This window comes from Vipera ursinii (genome assembly GCF_947247035.1).
Source record: "Vipera ursinii genome assembly, chromosome: 5".
Classification (NCBI taxonomy): domain Eukaryota; kingdom Metazoa; phylum Chordata; class Lepidosauria; order Squamata; family Viperidae; genus Vipera; species Vipera ursinii.
The window spans coordinates 51,807,602-51,825,932 of record NC_139518.1 but is presented as its reverse complement, the minus strand read 5'-3'; the positions used below and the strand labels follow the sequence as shown (position 1 = coordinate 51,825,932).

At 35.9% G+C, this 18,331-nt stretch overlaps 1 protein-coding gene across 3 annotated transcripts in view; it reads right to left on the bottom strand.

Annotated features, from left to right (window-relative positions):
- Positions 1-11,212: 11,212 nt before the first annotated feature.
- The window catches only part of SHOC2 (SHOC2 leucine rich repeat scaffold protein), a 55,271-nt gene continuing 48,152 nt past the window's right edge, over positions 11,213-18,331 (bottom strand). For all 3 annotated transcript variants that reach the window (XM_083363800.1, XM_083363801.1, XM_083363802.1), the window contains exons 6-9: positions 17,872-17,994; positions 16,017-16,154; positions 14,955-15,072; positions 11,213-13,753 (exon numbers count right to left, since the gene is read on the bottom strand). In XM_083363800.1, coding sequence (XP_083219926.1) covers positions 13,545-13,753; positions 14,955-15,072; positions 16,017-16,154; positions 17,872-17,994 — 588 coding nt within the window. In that variant the 3' untranslated portion in view covers positions 11,213-13,544. The remainder of the gene's footprint in view (positions 13,754-14,954; positions 15,073-16,016; positions 16,155-17,871; positions 17,995-18,331) is intronic.

Below are 18,331 nucleotides of genomic sequence, written 5' to 3'. Positions count from 1 at the left end.
CATGTTTTTTGTTTGTTAACTTGCCATGTAAGAGTAATGCTTAGTGTCATGGTACCTAATTAGGTACAGTGTTAGCATGATATGGATATGGGGGAGGGTAATCTGTCTGTCCATACCTTTTCTTGATTAAACTTTTAATATTTTCATGGGAAGATATAGATCTTTAATCTTAACAAAAGAAATTATTAGTTGAAATTTGAAAATAAAACATTTGAGACTGAAATTGTAGACTTTGTGGGGATTAAAGAATTTAGCAGCACAAGGAAACAACAGCCAACGACTTAATAGCTGACCATCAATAATTCAATCAACCAATAAGAAGCCATACCCAAACAGGTACCACATAAATACTATGCATAGAATAGCCCAAAGCACACATCCTGGTAGGGAGAGGTTCCCTGAGGATGGGCTCCAGATACAAGTCCAAAAGTTCAGAAGACTGGTACCAGTGACTGACCCAGATTGGATCCTGCAACATTATCCTGGGAAATGTATATTTGCCTTCACTAAAGCTTCAACAGGAAAAAGAGAAAGTTGGAAAGAACAGATGTGAAATTTATAAAAATGACAGATAAAGGTATGACACTTGAGACATTTTCAAAACGTTTCTGAAAAATTGACAGAGAAATATGTGCCCTGCCAGCTTCCCGTGAAGCAAGTCAAAGGATAAACCAGCAGGAAGTCAGTCCTGCTCCCGCTGCATTTTTTTTTATCCTTGATCATTCTGTTTCTCTGTTTAGATAAGGAAATATCTCTGAAACGACCAAACAGGTCGTGAGTTGTTTTGTAGACTGATGGGATGAAAAGCTGAAACAAATTCTGGTTGATATAGAAACACTGGAAAATAAAGAAATTGTGGATTATAAGAGAGAGATGACAACCAAAGTGGAAATACAAATAATAAGCCAAGATATGAAAAAAATGAATTGGACAAACATTTATCATTCAATTTACAAAAGATGATTTTTAAAGCCTTGCCCTGAAGAAATCTTTGAGACACAAGAAAGTTTGAATGAGATTCAGCAAATTGATGAGTTAAAAATCAAGATAGTCACAAGCAAAGGAAAATATCATAAAGTTGCTTTGTTTGATCAGGGTTAATATAAGGGATACTTCTATCAAATTCTGGAATTTTATGGAATTTTTTTGACAATACTTGGACATGAATAACAAATTTTGGATTTGTTGAATGAATAAGAGAAGTGAATTATATATGTAATCTTATGAGGGGTGGAGAAATGTTAAATCTGCCTCTACCTTACAAGGAAGATCAGGAATAATTAATTAAATAAATAAATCAGGAATATTTATTTAAATTTTTAAATATTCTTTTTCTATTTTTATTTCTTTTTCAGTCTTTTTTCTGATTTCAGTTGTATTATCTTTTATCTTTATATTTTATATTTATATATTTATTAGATTTTTATACTGCCCTTCTCCCGAAGGACTCAGGGCAGTGTACAGAGCAATAAATATCAAAATACAAAAGTTAAAAAACATTAAATAATTATGCCTGATGTAGTACATTAGTTAAAATCCATGTTAAAACCCCAGACCCCAAACCCATCAGACCAGGCCGGCTTGTTCAAATAAATAAGTTTTTAGATCACATCGGAAGGAGCGAAGGTCGGGGGCCATCCGGAGCTCAACTGGTAAGTGGTTCCACAGGTCTGGTGCACCCACAGAGAACGCCCTCCCCCTGGGGGTCACCAGTCAACATTCTCTGATTGGTGGCACCCTGAGGAGACCCTCTCTGTGGGAGCGCACTGGACAGAGAGAGGTTGACGCCAGCAGCAGGTGTTGCTGTAGGTAATCCGGACCCATGCCATGTAGGGCTTTATAGGTCATCACCAGCACCTTGAATCTCACCCGGAGGGCAACTGGAAGCCAATGCAGCTCACGGAGCAGAGGTGTAACATGGGAGTATCGGGAGACCCCCAACACAACTCACGCGGCTGCATTCTGCACCAGCTGAAGCCTCCGAGTGGTCCTCAAGGGCAGCCCCATGTAGAGAGCATTGCAGTAGTCTAAACGAGAGGTCACGAGCGCATGAGTGACTGTACGCAAGGCATCCCGGTCCAGATAGGGCCGCAACTGGTGCACTAGGCAAACCTGGGCAAAGGCCCCCCTAGTCACAGCTCCTATATGATCTTCTAAGGAGAGCTGTGAATCTAGGAGGACCCCCAAGTTGTGAGCCCTATCTACGGGGGATAATAACTCATCCCCCATAGTAAGAGGTGGAATAATCTGAATTTCCCGAGATGCCGGCATGCACAACCACTCAGTCTTGTCAGGGTTGAGCCGAAGCCTGTTCCTCCCTATCCAGACCCGGACCGCCTCCAGGCAATGGGACATCACGTCAAGGGCATCACTGGGGTGGTTTGGGGTTGAAATGAAAAGCTGGGTATCATCAGCATACTGATGATACCCAACTCCAAAACCACGAATGATCTCACCCAGAGGCTTCATATAGATGTTGAACAGGATAGGCGAGAGGACCAACCCGAGGAACTCCACAAACGAGAGGCCTCAAGGTCGACCTCTGCCCCCCTGCCAACACCGACTGCGAACGTCCCAGAAGGTAGGAGGAGAACCACTGAAAAACAGTGCCTCCCACTCCCAACCCCCTGAGACGCCGCAGCAAGATACCATGGTCAATGGTATCAAAAGCCGCTGAGAGGTCTAACAGGACTAGGACAGAGGAACAACCCCTGTCCTGAGCCCGCCAGAGATCATTCACCAGCGCGACCAATGCTGTCTCCATGCTGTACCCGGGCCTGAAACCCGATTGGTACCGGTCCAGATAATCAGCTTCCTCCAGGAACAAAGGGAGCTGATGTGCCACCACGCTCTCAACAACCTTCATGAGAAAGTGAAGGTTGGAGACCAGACGAAAGTTGTTTAATACAGCTGGGTTCAGGGCAGGCTTCTTAAGGAGGGGTCTCACCACTGCCTCCTTCAAGGAGGCGGGAAAACTACCCTCACTCAAGGAAGCAGTTATCACTGCCTGGAGCCAGCCTCGTGTCCCATCCCAAGCCGCATAAACCAGCCAGGAGGGGCACGGGTCCAACAAACACATGGTGGAGCTCAGCTTCCCCATGATCCTGTCCACGTCTTCAGGAGTCACAGGATCGAACTCCTCCCAGATAACAACAACAAGCATTTTAGCATTAAACTCTTCAGTAAAGGTATATTTTTTAAAAAAAGAGTAACAATGAAAACCACAAGAAAGCAGGTGTAAATAAAAGAGAAAATGCACATTGCCTCTTGATAAAAGTCTATCAAAGCTGAAACATCCTCAGATACCAAGTACTGTAGTGTTATAGTGTTTGTTGATTTAGATTAAGCACGTCTGTGTGAACTTGCATGGCTGTTTTTCTAAAGAGAACAAGAGTCACAATAATTAAATTACTCAATTGATCTTGCCACTACAAGGAAATTATTTGCTTATGTACTCCGAGTGATGTGCGTTTTTCCTTTTTCTCAAACTTATTAAAAAATCCAGAATCTTTCATCCCCAACCTATAATTTCTCCAGCATCAAGTGATGTCATTTTAAATTTTAAATTAAGCAGTGTTAGAAACATACTTCATGATTCAACCAGACTACTGGCACCATTCCAGTTTTTTCTCCTGGGGAACAGTAGGCACACAGGCATATCTGATAAAGCTAAGAATAAGAAAGAAAAGAAAAAAAGGGAATAGTTTTTTTTAAAATGACATTTCCTCCTATACTATTTATTCAAAGAATGCCAGAGTAAGCATGTGTAAACACCAACATATGAAATAACAAGCAATTTGCATTCCTTTACACAAATGCACTGCATGCTTAGTATAGCTATTGTAGTCACATATCATGCATCAAACTTTAAATATAAATGTGATACTAGAGATCATGCCGGCAGCTGGAGTGTGGTGTGCACCATTTGAAAGCCATCTACTGGGAGACTACTGGGCTTCCTTGGGCCGTTGGTTGACCAGAGAACAGACTCCTGGATTAGATTGGCTAGAGGTGCAATCCCACAAAGCACTTATGTACTGATCTGTCTTTATTATTTTATTTTGCTGCTCTCTTACACAGGTAGACCTTGATTTACAACCACAATTGAGCCCAAAGTTTATATGCTAAGTGAAAAAATTGTTAAGTGAGTTTTGCCCCATTTATTTTGCCAGATTTGTTAAGTGAATCACTGCAGTTGTTAAATTAGTAAAATAGTTAAGTGAATCTGGCTTCCCCGTTGACTTTGCTTGTCAGAAAGTCGCAAAAGGAGATCACATGACCCTGGGACACTGCAACCATTATGTGAGTCAGTTGTCAAGCATCCAAATGGAGATGCCGCAATGGTTGCGTGAAAAATGGTCATAAGTCAGTTTTTCCAGTGCCATTGTAATTTTGAATGGTCACTAAGCAAAGTTGTAAGTCAAGGACTACCTGTATATCAGAAAAGGGAAGTAACCTTTCATTTCCAGTTGTTTTGATGGAGTGTCTTGTCTTGGTGGATAGCTTTCAGTGGCAAAGAGGTTTATTTTGATATGACAACATAGAAGTAGAAAACAGATGAGGAAACAAATGATGAAACTGTTTCTCAGAATATTTTGAGGAAGCCTATTGGCCACTGTGAAAAAATGGATTTGTTTGGATAGATATAAAGGGATAAAGGATAGATGAAAGGGAAGAAATCTAAATACAAATAGAAACAGGTACTTCTGAGTCTATACTGTACTATTCTTTCTATTGAAATTTCTGTTGAAATAACATGCTCCCTTTGCAGTCAGGGTGCAACTTAAATTGAATCTCTCAAAGGGGGGCATTTTTCCCTTTGTCTCTTTTGTTTGCTGCATATTCATTCTCTCTTTATATAGGTGGGACGGCGTGTGCATGTGTGAGTGTGTGTGTGTGTGTGTGTGTGTGAGAGAGAGAGAGAGAGAGAGAGAGAAGGAGGGAAAGATAGAGGAGGAAAAAAGGAGGAAGAGCGATAGAGATAGATAATGAGAAAAGTTCAGATTTTTAGAGAGTTTGTCCTTTTAATTTCCAACAAGTGACATTTAAATTACAAAACACAAGGTCTGCAGGTGGATAGATAGGTCATGAATATATCATTACACCCATGATATAATGCTTTATTTATTTATTAATCAAATTTATATAGCCACCCATCCCACCCTAGGCAACTCTGGTCAGCACAGAATAGATAAAAAGCAAGAATATAAAAATGACAAATATAAATATAAAAGACCATAATAATAAATATCCTTAAAAATGGAAATACAACCCCTAGGTCAGGGGTGTCAAACTCAATTTCATTGAGGGCCACATCAGCACTGCGGTTGCCCTCAGGGGGCTGGGTGGGTGTGGCCTGGGTGGGTGTGGCCTACTGGGTGGGCGTGGCTAGAGTGCGTATGGCCTACTGGGTGAGCACGGCCAGCTCTACATTGTTCGCATCAAGGGTGCCTATGGGGCCTGGGCAGGAATGAGACATATCTGAGGGTCTCTGGTGGAAGGAGGGACTCTGGGCCAGGGCCAAGGCAGTGGGGGCCATTCCCTCACTGTTTCCAGGATGACTTCGCGGGCCACATGAAACCACTTCGTGGGCCGGATCTGGCCCCCGGGCCTTGTGTTTGACATGTCTGCCCTAGGTAGACATTAAATGGTCCCCTCAACAATGCAACCATCTAGATAGGTCTCTAGTTCTATGGGAGATCCAAAGCTGGTCATAGAATCAGGTTTAAGGGGCTTTCAGAATATCAAAATGAATGGGGGGAATCAAATCTAACTTTTGAGGAGGAAGAATATTTCACAAGGCAGGGACCATAACAGAGAAGGCACATCTCCTGGAACCAACTAAATAAATCCTTAGCCGAAGGTATCCACAGCTTGCCTTCTCTGCCAGATCAGATGCGGTGGATTTAGGTAAGCAGATAAAGGCAGTCCCTCATGTTTCACATGCCAGAATTTTACTATTTTTTCCATACTATATAGGTTCATGTGTGTTACGAGAAAAGAGAATATATTCAATGTCAACCAAAATCATAAAAATCATAGGTGTTTTCTGATTGGCTGAGGGTTAAGGTAGCATTTGTCACATTCAGCTAACATATTAAACCCTAAAATAAGTACAATTACTTGCTCCTAGTGGTACAAGATTCAGCACGGTAATTATTAAATATCAAAGACCATAAATGAATGTATGCATGATTCATGATTTCTAAACACATTCATAACAGTAAGGAAACCTGCATGTACAGGTAGCTACTTGCAGATTGAGATCCCAAAGAACATCATAAAAATGTAGATGCAAGGAGAATGATCTGCATGATATTCAAGGGAACCATTACCAAATTATATTTATTACCTATCTATAGTGATAAAAAAACAGTTAAGTGCAGACTTCTTTTCAAATACTGTATATTTGAAACTGAAATGAGAGAGATAATTATAAATAGAACTTTTTATTCATGCCTGTAACAACTCTTGAGTGGGGCTAATCTTACAAATCAGTCTCCCATAGTAGGAACAATAAGTTCCTTGTTCCTACCTATTCTTAACTAACAGCTAGAGTTTGAAGGAATGTAGATATTAAACTTTGCCACAAATTATTCAAGGTTTATACTAGCCAGGATACCATGTACAATGGTTTGTTATCATTTACGAACAAAAACTCCAGAGTTTGGAACATTAGCATTAATTATTGCACTCCAAACTGAATTTATAGCATCATGCAGAATAGTTCATGTAAATTATTTATCTAAGTATGAACTGGAATAGAATAAAAGAAAGCAACTGTTGAAGTACAGTGCTAAAAGCTTCAACCCTTGATAAAAATTCTTGGAAACAAGCTGCTGGATTTAGGTTTCTCTCAGCTTCTTCAATTATCACATTAAAAGCTGCATGCTGGCCAAAGTAATATAATTTATAACTAATTAAATCATGAAAAAATAAGCTACTTTCTCATTTTTATCCCAAATTATAACTCTATATTATTTTCTAATCATAATTATTATATACCAGTATTAAAACATTAAAGAACTGAATTGCCATAGGGCAGCAGGTACCATCCAGAACTGGAATAGCATAGACACAAAGATACCATAATTAACAGTTGATTTAATACTTCAGCAACTATAAAAGTTAAAACTAGTCTGCACTTGGAAGTGACCATTGAGAAGTATATGAAGATACTATCTAAAAAGCAAATAAAGTTTTGAATTCTCAGAAAGTGTTGCAAGAAAAGCAGTGAAGAAGGGCTTATTTATATACTGACACTGGAAATTTTGTTCAAATAAATTTTTGTTCTATCTTCTATCATGTTCTTATTTAACCTTGAATTAAGGTTAAGCACTTTAAAGATCAAATATTTTCTATTAGAAAATTATTTTCTATAATAATTTTCCATAAAATTATTTTCTATAATTTTCTATTAGAAAATAATACCTCCAAAATGTAACTTGCATTTCACTCAAGTAGCTTGGAATGCATATAATCTGCAATGCATTTAGAAAAAAGGGGTTTGTATGTTTTTTATTGTATGTTTGGTTATCTCCAGGAAAAAATGTTCCATATTTTCAGCATATGAAATATAAAATGCAGTATTCACCAATTATCAAAAGTATTATTTCATCTATCAAATATTGCAATTCATTCTTTCCATGCTTTCAATCCGCCAGCATACTTTGTGTGGAGGGGAGGGAGAGAAAACAGGAAGTAAAGGTTTTAAACCAAGATTTCCTTTATAAAAGTTCAGCTTTTTATCTCTTGTAATCATTTCAGACAAGAAGGAACGGTTTGCAGGTTACAAAGAATTCTGAAAAAATGACTCTAAATGCAAAATATGAATCAACTGCAATGCTGCAGTTTATAGATAAAATTAGACTTGATTTTAGAAAATGTCCAAAAGACTCAGCAGTGGCTCCTTTACAAACATACTATTTATAATGAATACATTGATACATAATTACTTACTTATAAAAAAGCAAGGCAATATTTATAGACATAACAATCAACATTACAGTAATTCAGAAAGTACATTTTTGTAGGCTGTTTTACACGCTTTTATTATCAATTCACAAATTAGCGTGGACTCATGGAAAGGCAGAATTATGTATTATTCTGCGTAAGACTGCAATATTGAAACAATAAACAGAATTTTCATATCTTTACTGAATAAAAAAGCCATCAGATTTTTCTTGTAGATATTATCATTAGCAATTGTCCTATATGTGCCTTTTAATGTTGGTGACTGTGCAAATTACTGCCAAGTGTATATACCTAATTAAAAGCAAGTTCTGACATGCTGATTAAAGATACAAAGCTAGTGCAATTTAGGCTTATAAATGGTCTTCTGCATTCAGGATTTTGAATAATCCAGAAAATATTTTTCCCCTCCCCAATATGTGAAGAATATAAAACCATTCCAAAAATTGCCCAAGTGAAAAATTCCATTTTAAACTTTGTCTTGATTGCAAGTAGATTTCTCTTCTTAGAAATGTTTGGCAAACAATTTTAGGGTGAAAAATTCTCTTCCAAACCCCGTGTGGAATTGAATGCTGTTTTTATGTTGATGGCTGTCCTCCAGAATTAGGGGAGGGTGATTCATTACCCTGAAGATCTTGCCTCATAGTCAAAATGTCCAGAGATGGGGATGCACTCCAAAGTAGATTTTGAAAGAACATTGGGAGTTCTGATGGAGATTGGCGACAACAGTGGAGGAAATCCTGTTTTTCCAGTAAAAAAATCATTCATACAATATCAGATTTTTAAGGATAAATTTTAAAGTTCTTATTAATCAAGTATTATTTTAAATAGCCACCAAGGAAATTTAAGAAAAACCTTTTAAGACAATGGCACTGAATGCAGCCTATTAAAGTCTAAGCATGATATAGAACAAAGACATATAAACTCATTTTGAAAAGACAACTAGTCCCAATTAGTATTTCAACGTTCTAATTTATTCCTAGATAGGACTGAATTCTCTCTCTCTCTCTCTCAAAGTATCATGAAAAAATACCATGTTTATAATTCTAATAGGCTACTGCAATAGTGCAAGTGAAATTGATGTTTCCTTTCTGTCCCATTTGCCATTAAAATCCTAGTAGCTACTACAGCACTGCAAGTTAAGATTGGAGTACTGTATATCAGACAAGTCAAACTTGCGACATTACATGACATCGCACAACATATTGAGACAGTTTTGCCATTGGGCGTGGCTTCCAGATGATGCGTTCGGCCCGTGGGCCGGCAGTTTGACACCCCTGCTGTATATCCAATGATACTGACCAACTATGCAATTACATCCAATTACGGGAGAGTTCATTGTTCATTGTTCCATAGGTGTGGAAAGGTGTGGAACGTTTTTTTAATCTAAGAACTGCACTTGACCTTTGAACAACACGTGGAAGACATTGCTCTAAAATTAAAGCCCAAACAAAAAAACAGATTTAATATAAAGATTCTTGATATTATTTCTCATATATTTAATAACCTTCTTCTTCTGCAATATTAAAATTTGATAGCAACTGTTGAAACAGGGCTGAGAATTTTTCAAGATATATTAAGAAATCTACTTTACACATTCTGATCAAATGTATGGCTGTATTCACAAACAATAAGCTAAGATTTATTTGATGAGTGGTTGTTGAACAGAGACAAATCATAACCACTGTTTTATATGACTCCAGTTGGTTTCTTCTTGCCAACTTCTTTCCAATAACCAAAAAAATGGGCAAACCACAAAAACAAAGGGAAGCCACAATTGTGCATTCAGACATAGGAGATATAAGCTTTAAACTCAAGTTCAATTTCAAATTTAATATGTTGGAAAAAGAAAGTTATTGTTTCTTTATTGAGATGGATTTACTAAACCAAAAATTAAATCCAACTATAAAGCTTATTATTATATACAAACGTTATTAAACAAGTTGAACTAAATGGATCTTTGTTATTGGAAGATATAGATTGTCTGTTATTAGAATCTTTCAGAGAGACTTGATTGAATACATTGATTTTTTTTACCAAAAGGTGAATGAGTATTACAAAATCTACAGGTAGTCCCTGCTTAATGACCATTCATTTAATGACTGTTCAAAGTTACAAGGGAAAAAGTGACTGATGACTAGTTCTCAGACTTATGACCATTGCAGCATCTCTGCATTACATATCACAGTTCAGGTGCTTAGCAACTGTCACACATTTACCATAGTCACAGCATCCTTGCAATCACCTGATCACCATTTGTGAGCTTCCTATCTGGTTTATGACAACCAAAATCAATGGAATAGCTGAATGGAGATTGTAAATTGTGGTCATATGATGTCTTGCTTAATGAACACAGGCAATTTGCTTAACAACTATAGCAAAAAGATCATAAAATTAGGTGTGGTCATGTGATACCTCATTTAACAACCACACTGTTTAACAATACATTTTCAAGTCCCTGTTGTGGTTGTAAGTTGAGGGCTACCTGTTTAGTAAACAAGAGAAAGTAAAATTCTTTACAGATATATCTTTAAAATGTTTCAGTAAAAAACAAATAATCATAGAATTTCCTCTCAAAATCTGATGGCACCAATACAGCAAGCTACATACTCTTCAGAAATCATAAATTCAATTTTTAAAGTAAAAATTATTTTTTTCTGTAATATATATATAATGCTTTGTAGCCAAAAATTACATTTTCTTGTAAATTTATTCTTATTTAACAAAAACTAAATCTAAGCAGGAGTTGGGAGTATTATGATTTCTGTTCCAACTATCAGAATATATTTCAGAATATATTCCTTCAATATATGGTTTATATTAATCATGCTATGCTGAAGCAATTTTCAATTCCACTGCTTTTTAAGCTGTTTTCAATCTTTTAAAAAAAAACCTCAGTGAATAAATAAAAAGTTTCTAACATGCAACTGATTTTTTAAAGAAAAATAGTCAAATAATCTTTTTAACATGAACAATTATATCAATATATTTACAGATTAAACTATAAATTTAATCTGCCACAATTCCACCAAGTGGTAGGTGAATCCTGCCTATTATGAGTGTACTATCCTACTTTAACTCTAAAGATTTCTAGAAAAATGTCTAACACATGGCTAAACTCTGACTTTAAAAAGTAAAAGAAACAATTGAATGGAAGAAGATTATTTCCACCTAAAATAAAAGTGCATGTGGGCAACGTATTAAATATACACATACTAAATAAATGGAACGAGTTTACAACTTCAGCAAAAAAGTAGATTTTAATCTTTTAACCACCACTATAAGCATCTTTGTATTTTAACACTTCAATATTCAGACAGATTGCTTGTAGCCAGCTGCAACTATACATTATTATTAACAAGTATCCAGGTTAATTAGATATTCATATATTTACTTTAAAGTAAGTGGTGGAAAATCGATGGTATGAATTCAGCTATACTGGTTAATAGAAATGGTAAGATTGGATTGCTTTCTCCACATTAGTTTCCCGGTGACCTATGGTCTGAGTTTCTCCATGTAGTTTACCAATATCTTTCGAAAGACACTGTTATCAATTATCTTCTTTTTCAGCAAACAATCCCCAAAAGTTGTCAAATTCAGCAATTCCCTTGATGAGATCCTTCTAAGCCTGCTTCTATCAGTCCAATTAGATATGTATAAATCTGGATCCAACCCAATAATATTTTGCAAATCCACTGACATCTAAAATAGCCCTTTAAGGTTTTATATCTCTACCTGCCTTTCTTAAAGGATTTCTTCCTTGCCAGAGATAAAATTAATGAATGCTAAAATTCACCTCACAGATGAAGGCAGTAAATTATGCTAACTCAATCTAAAAGAACATTCACAACCACTAAAATCAATGGCTCTTACAAAACAATCTTAAGGAGTATTTACTCAGAACTTATTGGTGTTTATGAGTGAATTGTGTTGATTTCAACAGGATAAGTATATCTGATGATCTCTGGATTATGCCTATCAAATAGACATTAATATCAAAATAAAAAATACAAAACCTTTTAACACAGATGAAAAAAATTATCTGGCATCTGTGATGTATAATTTAAAGAACCCCTTTTTAATTCTAGTATCCCTTAAGCAAACCCATCATAATGAATTGACACTGAAAACCAATTTATCTCAAATGTAATTGCTATGTGAGCATCCAGTTCGAAATGGCACATCAAGTGCAGGAACAAGAATCACTGCAGCATCATTAGCCCTTTGTACAGCCATGAAAATGACAATAAACCGCATGTTTTCTATTCAATCACTTAATGGTTTTCTACTGAGCAATCACATTCTAAATACAAATGAAAAAGTGTCCTTATTTTCCAAACAGACCAGTCTTTAATACTGAGATTGATAGGATGAGGTTAAAAGAATAAATCATGGTACTGAACTGATTATTTTGAAGCAAGTGTCCCATTTTTACAGGGAAAAGTGCATTTAGTTCAGCAGCAAAACAGCACAGCATGAAGATATTGTGCTTTGACGCAGACACTCCATAATAATGGGAGGATGTACAAGGCAAGGCAAGATATAAAACCAGAGTAACATTGTCAACCGACCATAAATTTTACGTATACTGCAGGGTTTCAAAAAAAGACACATTCATTAATTGCACAAAGACCAGGAAAAACCCTTACAATTAACTGTTGCATTTCAGATCCATCATTGACGCAATACTAAATTTTAAAAGAACATGATACTTTTCTACAAATTTGTCACTTCTTAAAGTGAAAAATGTTGCTTATGCTAAATGAGGCAACCATAAAATAATTGCTTCTTCACTATGATATGCTTATAACTGATGAATTCAAAGGAACTCAAGCTTCTGTTGGACTTACTTTCTTTTCACTAACTAGTTGCTTATTTTTTTTGCAATATGAATCAGTCAATGAAAAGCCCTCAGCAAGAAGAATACAACTTCCAGATTCAATAAAACAGAGTAAATCCCACGCTACCCCCAATCCAGTGACATACCCTGACTGTAAACATACAAGACCATTTGTTTTAAAACTTAAAATAAGTTAAAAGGATTTTCCAGAATAAAGGAAAATACAAATAATTCCAATAATTTTTTGTCACAAAATGTGAACTACAAGGAATGAAAAAATAATTTGTGTGACTAAGTTGCTTTTTATCCAACAGGAATAGGCTTGGTTTAAAAATATTTTCCCTTAAATTGATCAGCAGTCAATTGACATTGTTTTCAGTGAACTGGTACCCCAAATTATCCAGATAACCATCAAATTCACTAAAGAAAACGTGAACAAGCATTTACAATGGAAAAAAAATCTAAATGGCTATGTTTCCTCTGAGCAGGAACACATACGTGTGGTCTGAAATTTGCCTGTTTTATATTATTTGTTTTATAATATAATATACAATCTATATATTATATTATATTTACACACATACGCAATACTAACAGTGCAGTTTGCATTTAGTAGAGTGTATGGGACAATCCATCTTTTATCCACACTGGGCACCATGTAGCCTAGATACTATATACATAATGACACCACAAAAGCCATTTATATTTTGTACATCATCGGGAAAGATTTCAGTCAGACCATGGCTCGATATGGTCCTTGCATTTTGAGAAACTGGATGATAAAGGAAGGTCCACCTGCAACAATCTGAGCTGGAAGGGTACTGAGCGGACAGTTCTCAATGCTCATTATGGATAGTTTGCTGCAAAGGGCCAGTTCAAAAGGAAGGCTGTTTAGATGTGGGTTGTCATTTAGATACAGTTCTTCCAGATTCTCCAATGTACCTGCAAAACAATGAGCATTTTTGAAACCAAATATATTAGTTATAAAATAACAATAAGTGACATAGAAATTACTACTAGCTAACTTGATTTTCTGCCAATTACCGAGAACAGCAAACATATCATCCTTTGCATCTAAACAGTTCACTGAATTCAAAACACATTTCTAAGTTTGCAGTAACAGCAGTTTTTTAGTGCTGGCATGGAAAGAAAAACCCATATGAATCTAGAAGGGACAAAGCCAATTGGTTTGCTGGAGCTGGCTTATCCTAGCTCACCAGAGCAGATTGTTAAATTTTGGGGAATTTTGCAAACACTTGATAGCAGACATGAGTTATAACACCTAGTGTGCCAATCAATCGTTTCACAGCAAGTGGCACAACGCAACAACAATGGATCTGATAAAGTTGGTTCTTAAACATTTATCAGCTCACTACTGGATAAAAACCCTTATTACATTTTTTTGACAACATAAGGCCGCTTTCAGCTAGAAAAGTATTTTTTTTTCCTTACTGACATCCCAACTCCAAAATCTTACTTTTAAGAGACCCCATTAAGCCAAATGTCTTATGACAAAAATTTTCAAGCGGACTTGCAAATTGAAATGAAACAAATTCATGCCTGCATTTGGGAATCTTGAGTATATTATGCTGTGCTAAATGTCAAGACTGCTATTAAATGATTCTTAAATATCATGATTACTTCTCATTGTGTGGGAAGCTCAAACATTTTTCAAAGATTTTCTATTGATCAATGATGCATGATGAGGATAGAGTTCCAGCAATATTGATGGCTTTTTTCCCCTGAAGACTACTACAAATTATGCAAGTTATTAACAAAATTGTTCTAGTCACATGCAAAGTAAAAAAATAGCTTGGCAGACATGGTAGAACTTTTAAATATTCCAATCAGTTCTACTTTTGTGGTTCTTACATTCCCAAGATCGATCTTATGAGTGGAAATAACTTAAATAAAACAAATGCTGCCAGATGCTGACTTACAATGAATATCTCACTGGTGCATTACAGCAATATTTCTCAACCTCAGCAACTGTCAATTCTCAGAATTTCCCAGCCATTGCCCAGTGTTGACTGGGAAATTCTGATAGTTGAAATCCAGAGAGTTTAAAGTTGCCGAGGTTGAGAAAACTACATCAGAAGTCCCTTATTAATACCAGCCCATGAATTTATGCATCATGTCTTACCAATTTCCTCAGGAAGCTGTGTAAGAAAGTTTTCTCCTAGCCCCAGATGTGTCAGATTGATAAGATGACCAATTCCTCTAGGAAGAGTGCTCAACTGATTATTCGTTAGGATCAGTCGCTGGTTAAGAAATATATAATTTAATCACAAAATTAATATCATCTTCCACCAAAGAATTAACAAAAATGGCTATCTTTTTATCATTAGAACAACCTTTGACTCTGTCAACAAAAAATGGCTGAACTTGGGCTGCATTACTCCAAAACACTGAATGTGTCATAAGAACCAGCACCGTGAAATGTTCGGTAAAGTCATTGTCCATGTATACCAAAGATGCTTTTTCACGAGGCAACTGAACTTTCTTGTTTTTCTTTGAAGATGTTTCGCTTGTCATCCAAGAAGTGAAATGTCTTCAAAGAAAAACAAAAAAGCCCAGCTGCCTTGTGAAAAAGCATCTTTGGGACAATTATGACCTGGATGACTGAGAATCTCCATAGACATGTTCATGTGTGCATTAAAAAAATCTGTCTTATTTTTGACCATTCTCTGTATTTATTACTCAGTATAAATTGTCACTTTTTGGACTATAGGGCACTCAAAGCAGCTAAGTTTATAATAAACATGGAAGTAACAGAAATTAGAAAAACCTGCTAAATGTTCTGACTGAAGAGGAAGGCTTTAACTTCTTTCATAAGGCTGAAAAGGCTGGGATTACATTTTATGCCATTCTGTGTATTTTTTTAAAAATAAAATTTTTTACATTTATACAGTAAATGCATTTAATACATTCTATAGCTAGGGAGCAATTGAGCATCTTTCTTAACTTCTCTTCCTTATGTGTCAGTAGGTATTCCCAAATAACACAACAGAGTGTGGCTCAGTATGCAAATGGCAACTTGAACCAATTTATACATGGCAGTTTTTTAAAAAAATGACATGAAATCCAGTATGGTATAGTGGCCAAAGATACCAGGCTAAAAAAAAAAAGACAATCAATCAATCAAGAAGGCAGGAAGGCATTTATATAGACTTTGAATTGGACAAAATATGCTATACCATTTTACCTGCAGATCCCTAAGGTATGCTATTTCATTTGGCAAAGATTCCAGCTTATTTTCCTCTAGATCCAATTCTCTCAGTTTCCTTAAATTTCCAATGCCATGTGGGAGGTTTCTTAGGAGGTTATTTGACAAAATAAGAACCTAAAATAAAATTAAGGGAGAATATTTAATGAACCGGAGCTATCCATTAAGTAATGGTAGAATTAACTAAATATTTAAAAAAAACAGCTAGAGACTGTTCACTGTTGAACTTTAATGCAGCGTTTCCCAACCTTAGGAACTTGAAGATGCGTGGACTTCAACTCCCAGAATTCCCCAGCCAGCTATAGCTGGCTGGGGAATTCTGGGAGTTGAAGTCCACGCATCTTCAAGTTCCTAAGGTTGGGAAACACTGCTTTAATGCCATATTGGCTCCAGCAAATATGATTTGTGAAATAAATAATTCTTTGTTGGGCAAGAATGAAAAAAACATTTTTCTAGAAACTTTATAAAAGATCTCTGGAAAATGCTACATTTTCACATTCCTGTCAACAGATTTTTAATTTTATAAGAATAGTTTTCCATGAATAATTTAATCACAAAAGCATTAAAATTATTTTGTGCATGTAGTAAAAAAATTTTTTATGTATATTATTTTACCCTATAGAAATGGAGAGGAATAGATATGAAGGGCAGGGCAAAGATATCTATAGATGAGAAAGGAAGGCAATTGTTTATATAGGGTAACTGTACATGCCAATTACAAGGAATGCTATATCTTTTATGAGTTGAATGGAAAATAAGGAAAGAATAGATAAAAAGATTCCCTCCATCAACCACTTCCCATACTCACACTCAAACATGAATTCGTTCTGTTAGAATTCATATAGAAAGTCATACAACACATGCATTTTATAGTTTTACCAAGAAAATACCCAGATGAATATATAGGTAGTTCTTGACTTACAAACAATTGCTTAGTGACCAGCTGACATTATGATTGACCTCCCGTTATTTACAATATGGTTTTGATGTTCTGCCAACTGACCCTACCCCCAGTGGTCACGTGATCACACTTGGCAATTGGCCTGCATTGAGCCTTGGTGGAGCAGTGGGCTAATGCCTCCTTAAGTAACACCAGCTGCCTGCAATTAGTACAGGTTCGCATCCCACCAGGCTCAAGGTTGACTCAGCCTTCCATCCTTCCCAGGTAGGTAAAATGAGGACCCAGATTGTTGGGGGCAATTAAACTGACTTTGTAACAATGCCGCTTGGGGTGTGTGTGAAAGCCCTAATAAGCAGGCATATACATAGAATGAAGGCTACTGCTAAGCTTGTAAGCCGCCCTGAGTCTTCGGAGAAGGGCGGGATATAAATGGAATTAAAATAAATAAATAAATAAATAAATTTGCAGGGTCCCATGGTCATATTACCACTATAGGGTTTTTTTTGTAGGAAACTGATGTTTACTTCCAGTTTCCATCAAAAAAAATGCTGAGTGGGTGTAATGAATTCGCTTAATGAACACTGTGTTCACTAAATGACCGCAGCAAAAATGTCATAAAATTAAGCTTAATGACCATCATAATTTACAAATATAATTCTGGGTTCAATTACAATCATAAGCTGAGGACTATCTGTATATCATTATATATTCACCATACAGGGAAATAAAAACTTGCAGATTAAGATAATGTAATAGCTATATCTTCCCTGTCATCTGGTATGCAATTCATTTAAATAATCCTTCTAAATCCTTCTAAACCTAGGTTGTTTCAGAGTGTATTTGTTAGTTTCATCAATTATCAATAAGTATGTCAAGATTGGTTAGGTTTCTAAGAATTTATTTAGCTGGTCTTCTATATTCTACTTTTACCACCTCAAGAGAAACAAGTCCAGATACATCTTCAGGAATTTTGTTCAGTTGATTTGTAGCTAAATTGAGTTCCACCATACTAGTCCATGTCCCAAAATCCAGGGGAAGTGATGTCAGCTGATTGTCCTGAAATTTAACATAAAGTTTAGAGATTTTTTTTAAAAAATAAGGATAATAAATTGTAAATGATATTCATTGAAGCACATAAAGAACATAAATTTCACTCTATCCTCTCAAAGAAATAATCATTAGAAGGGCTTGGAATTGTTTTTGAAAGAAATATTCACAATCAATTTAGCCAAGGACAAAATGCATTCTACATCTTCAGAATAGAAGGTGGTGATGAATATAAATCTTAATTGGATGTCCTACTGATTCTGAAAAAAGAAACAGTTTAGTATAATTGTAATCTTATCACCCACATAACTGCAACAATTAAAACAGTTGTATATATTAACTTTTC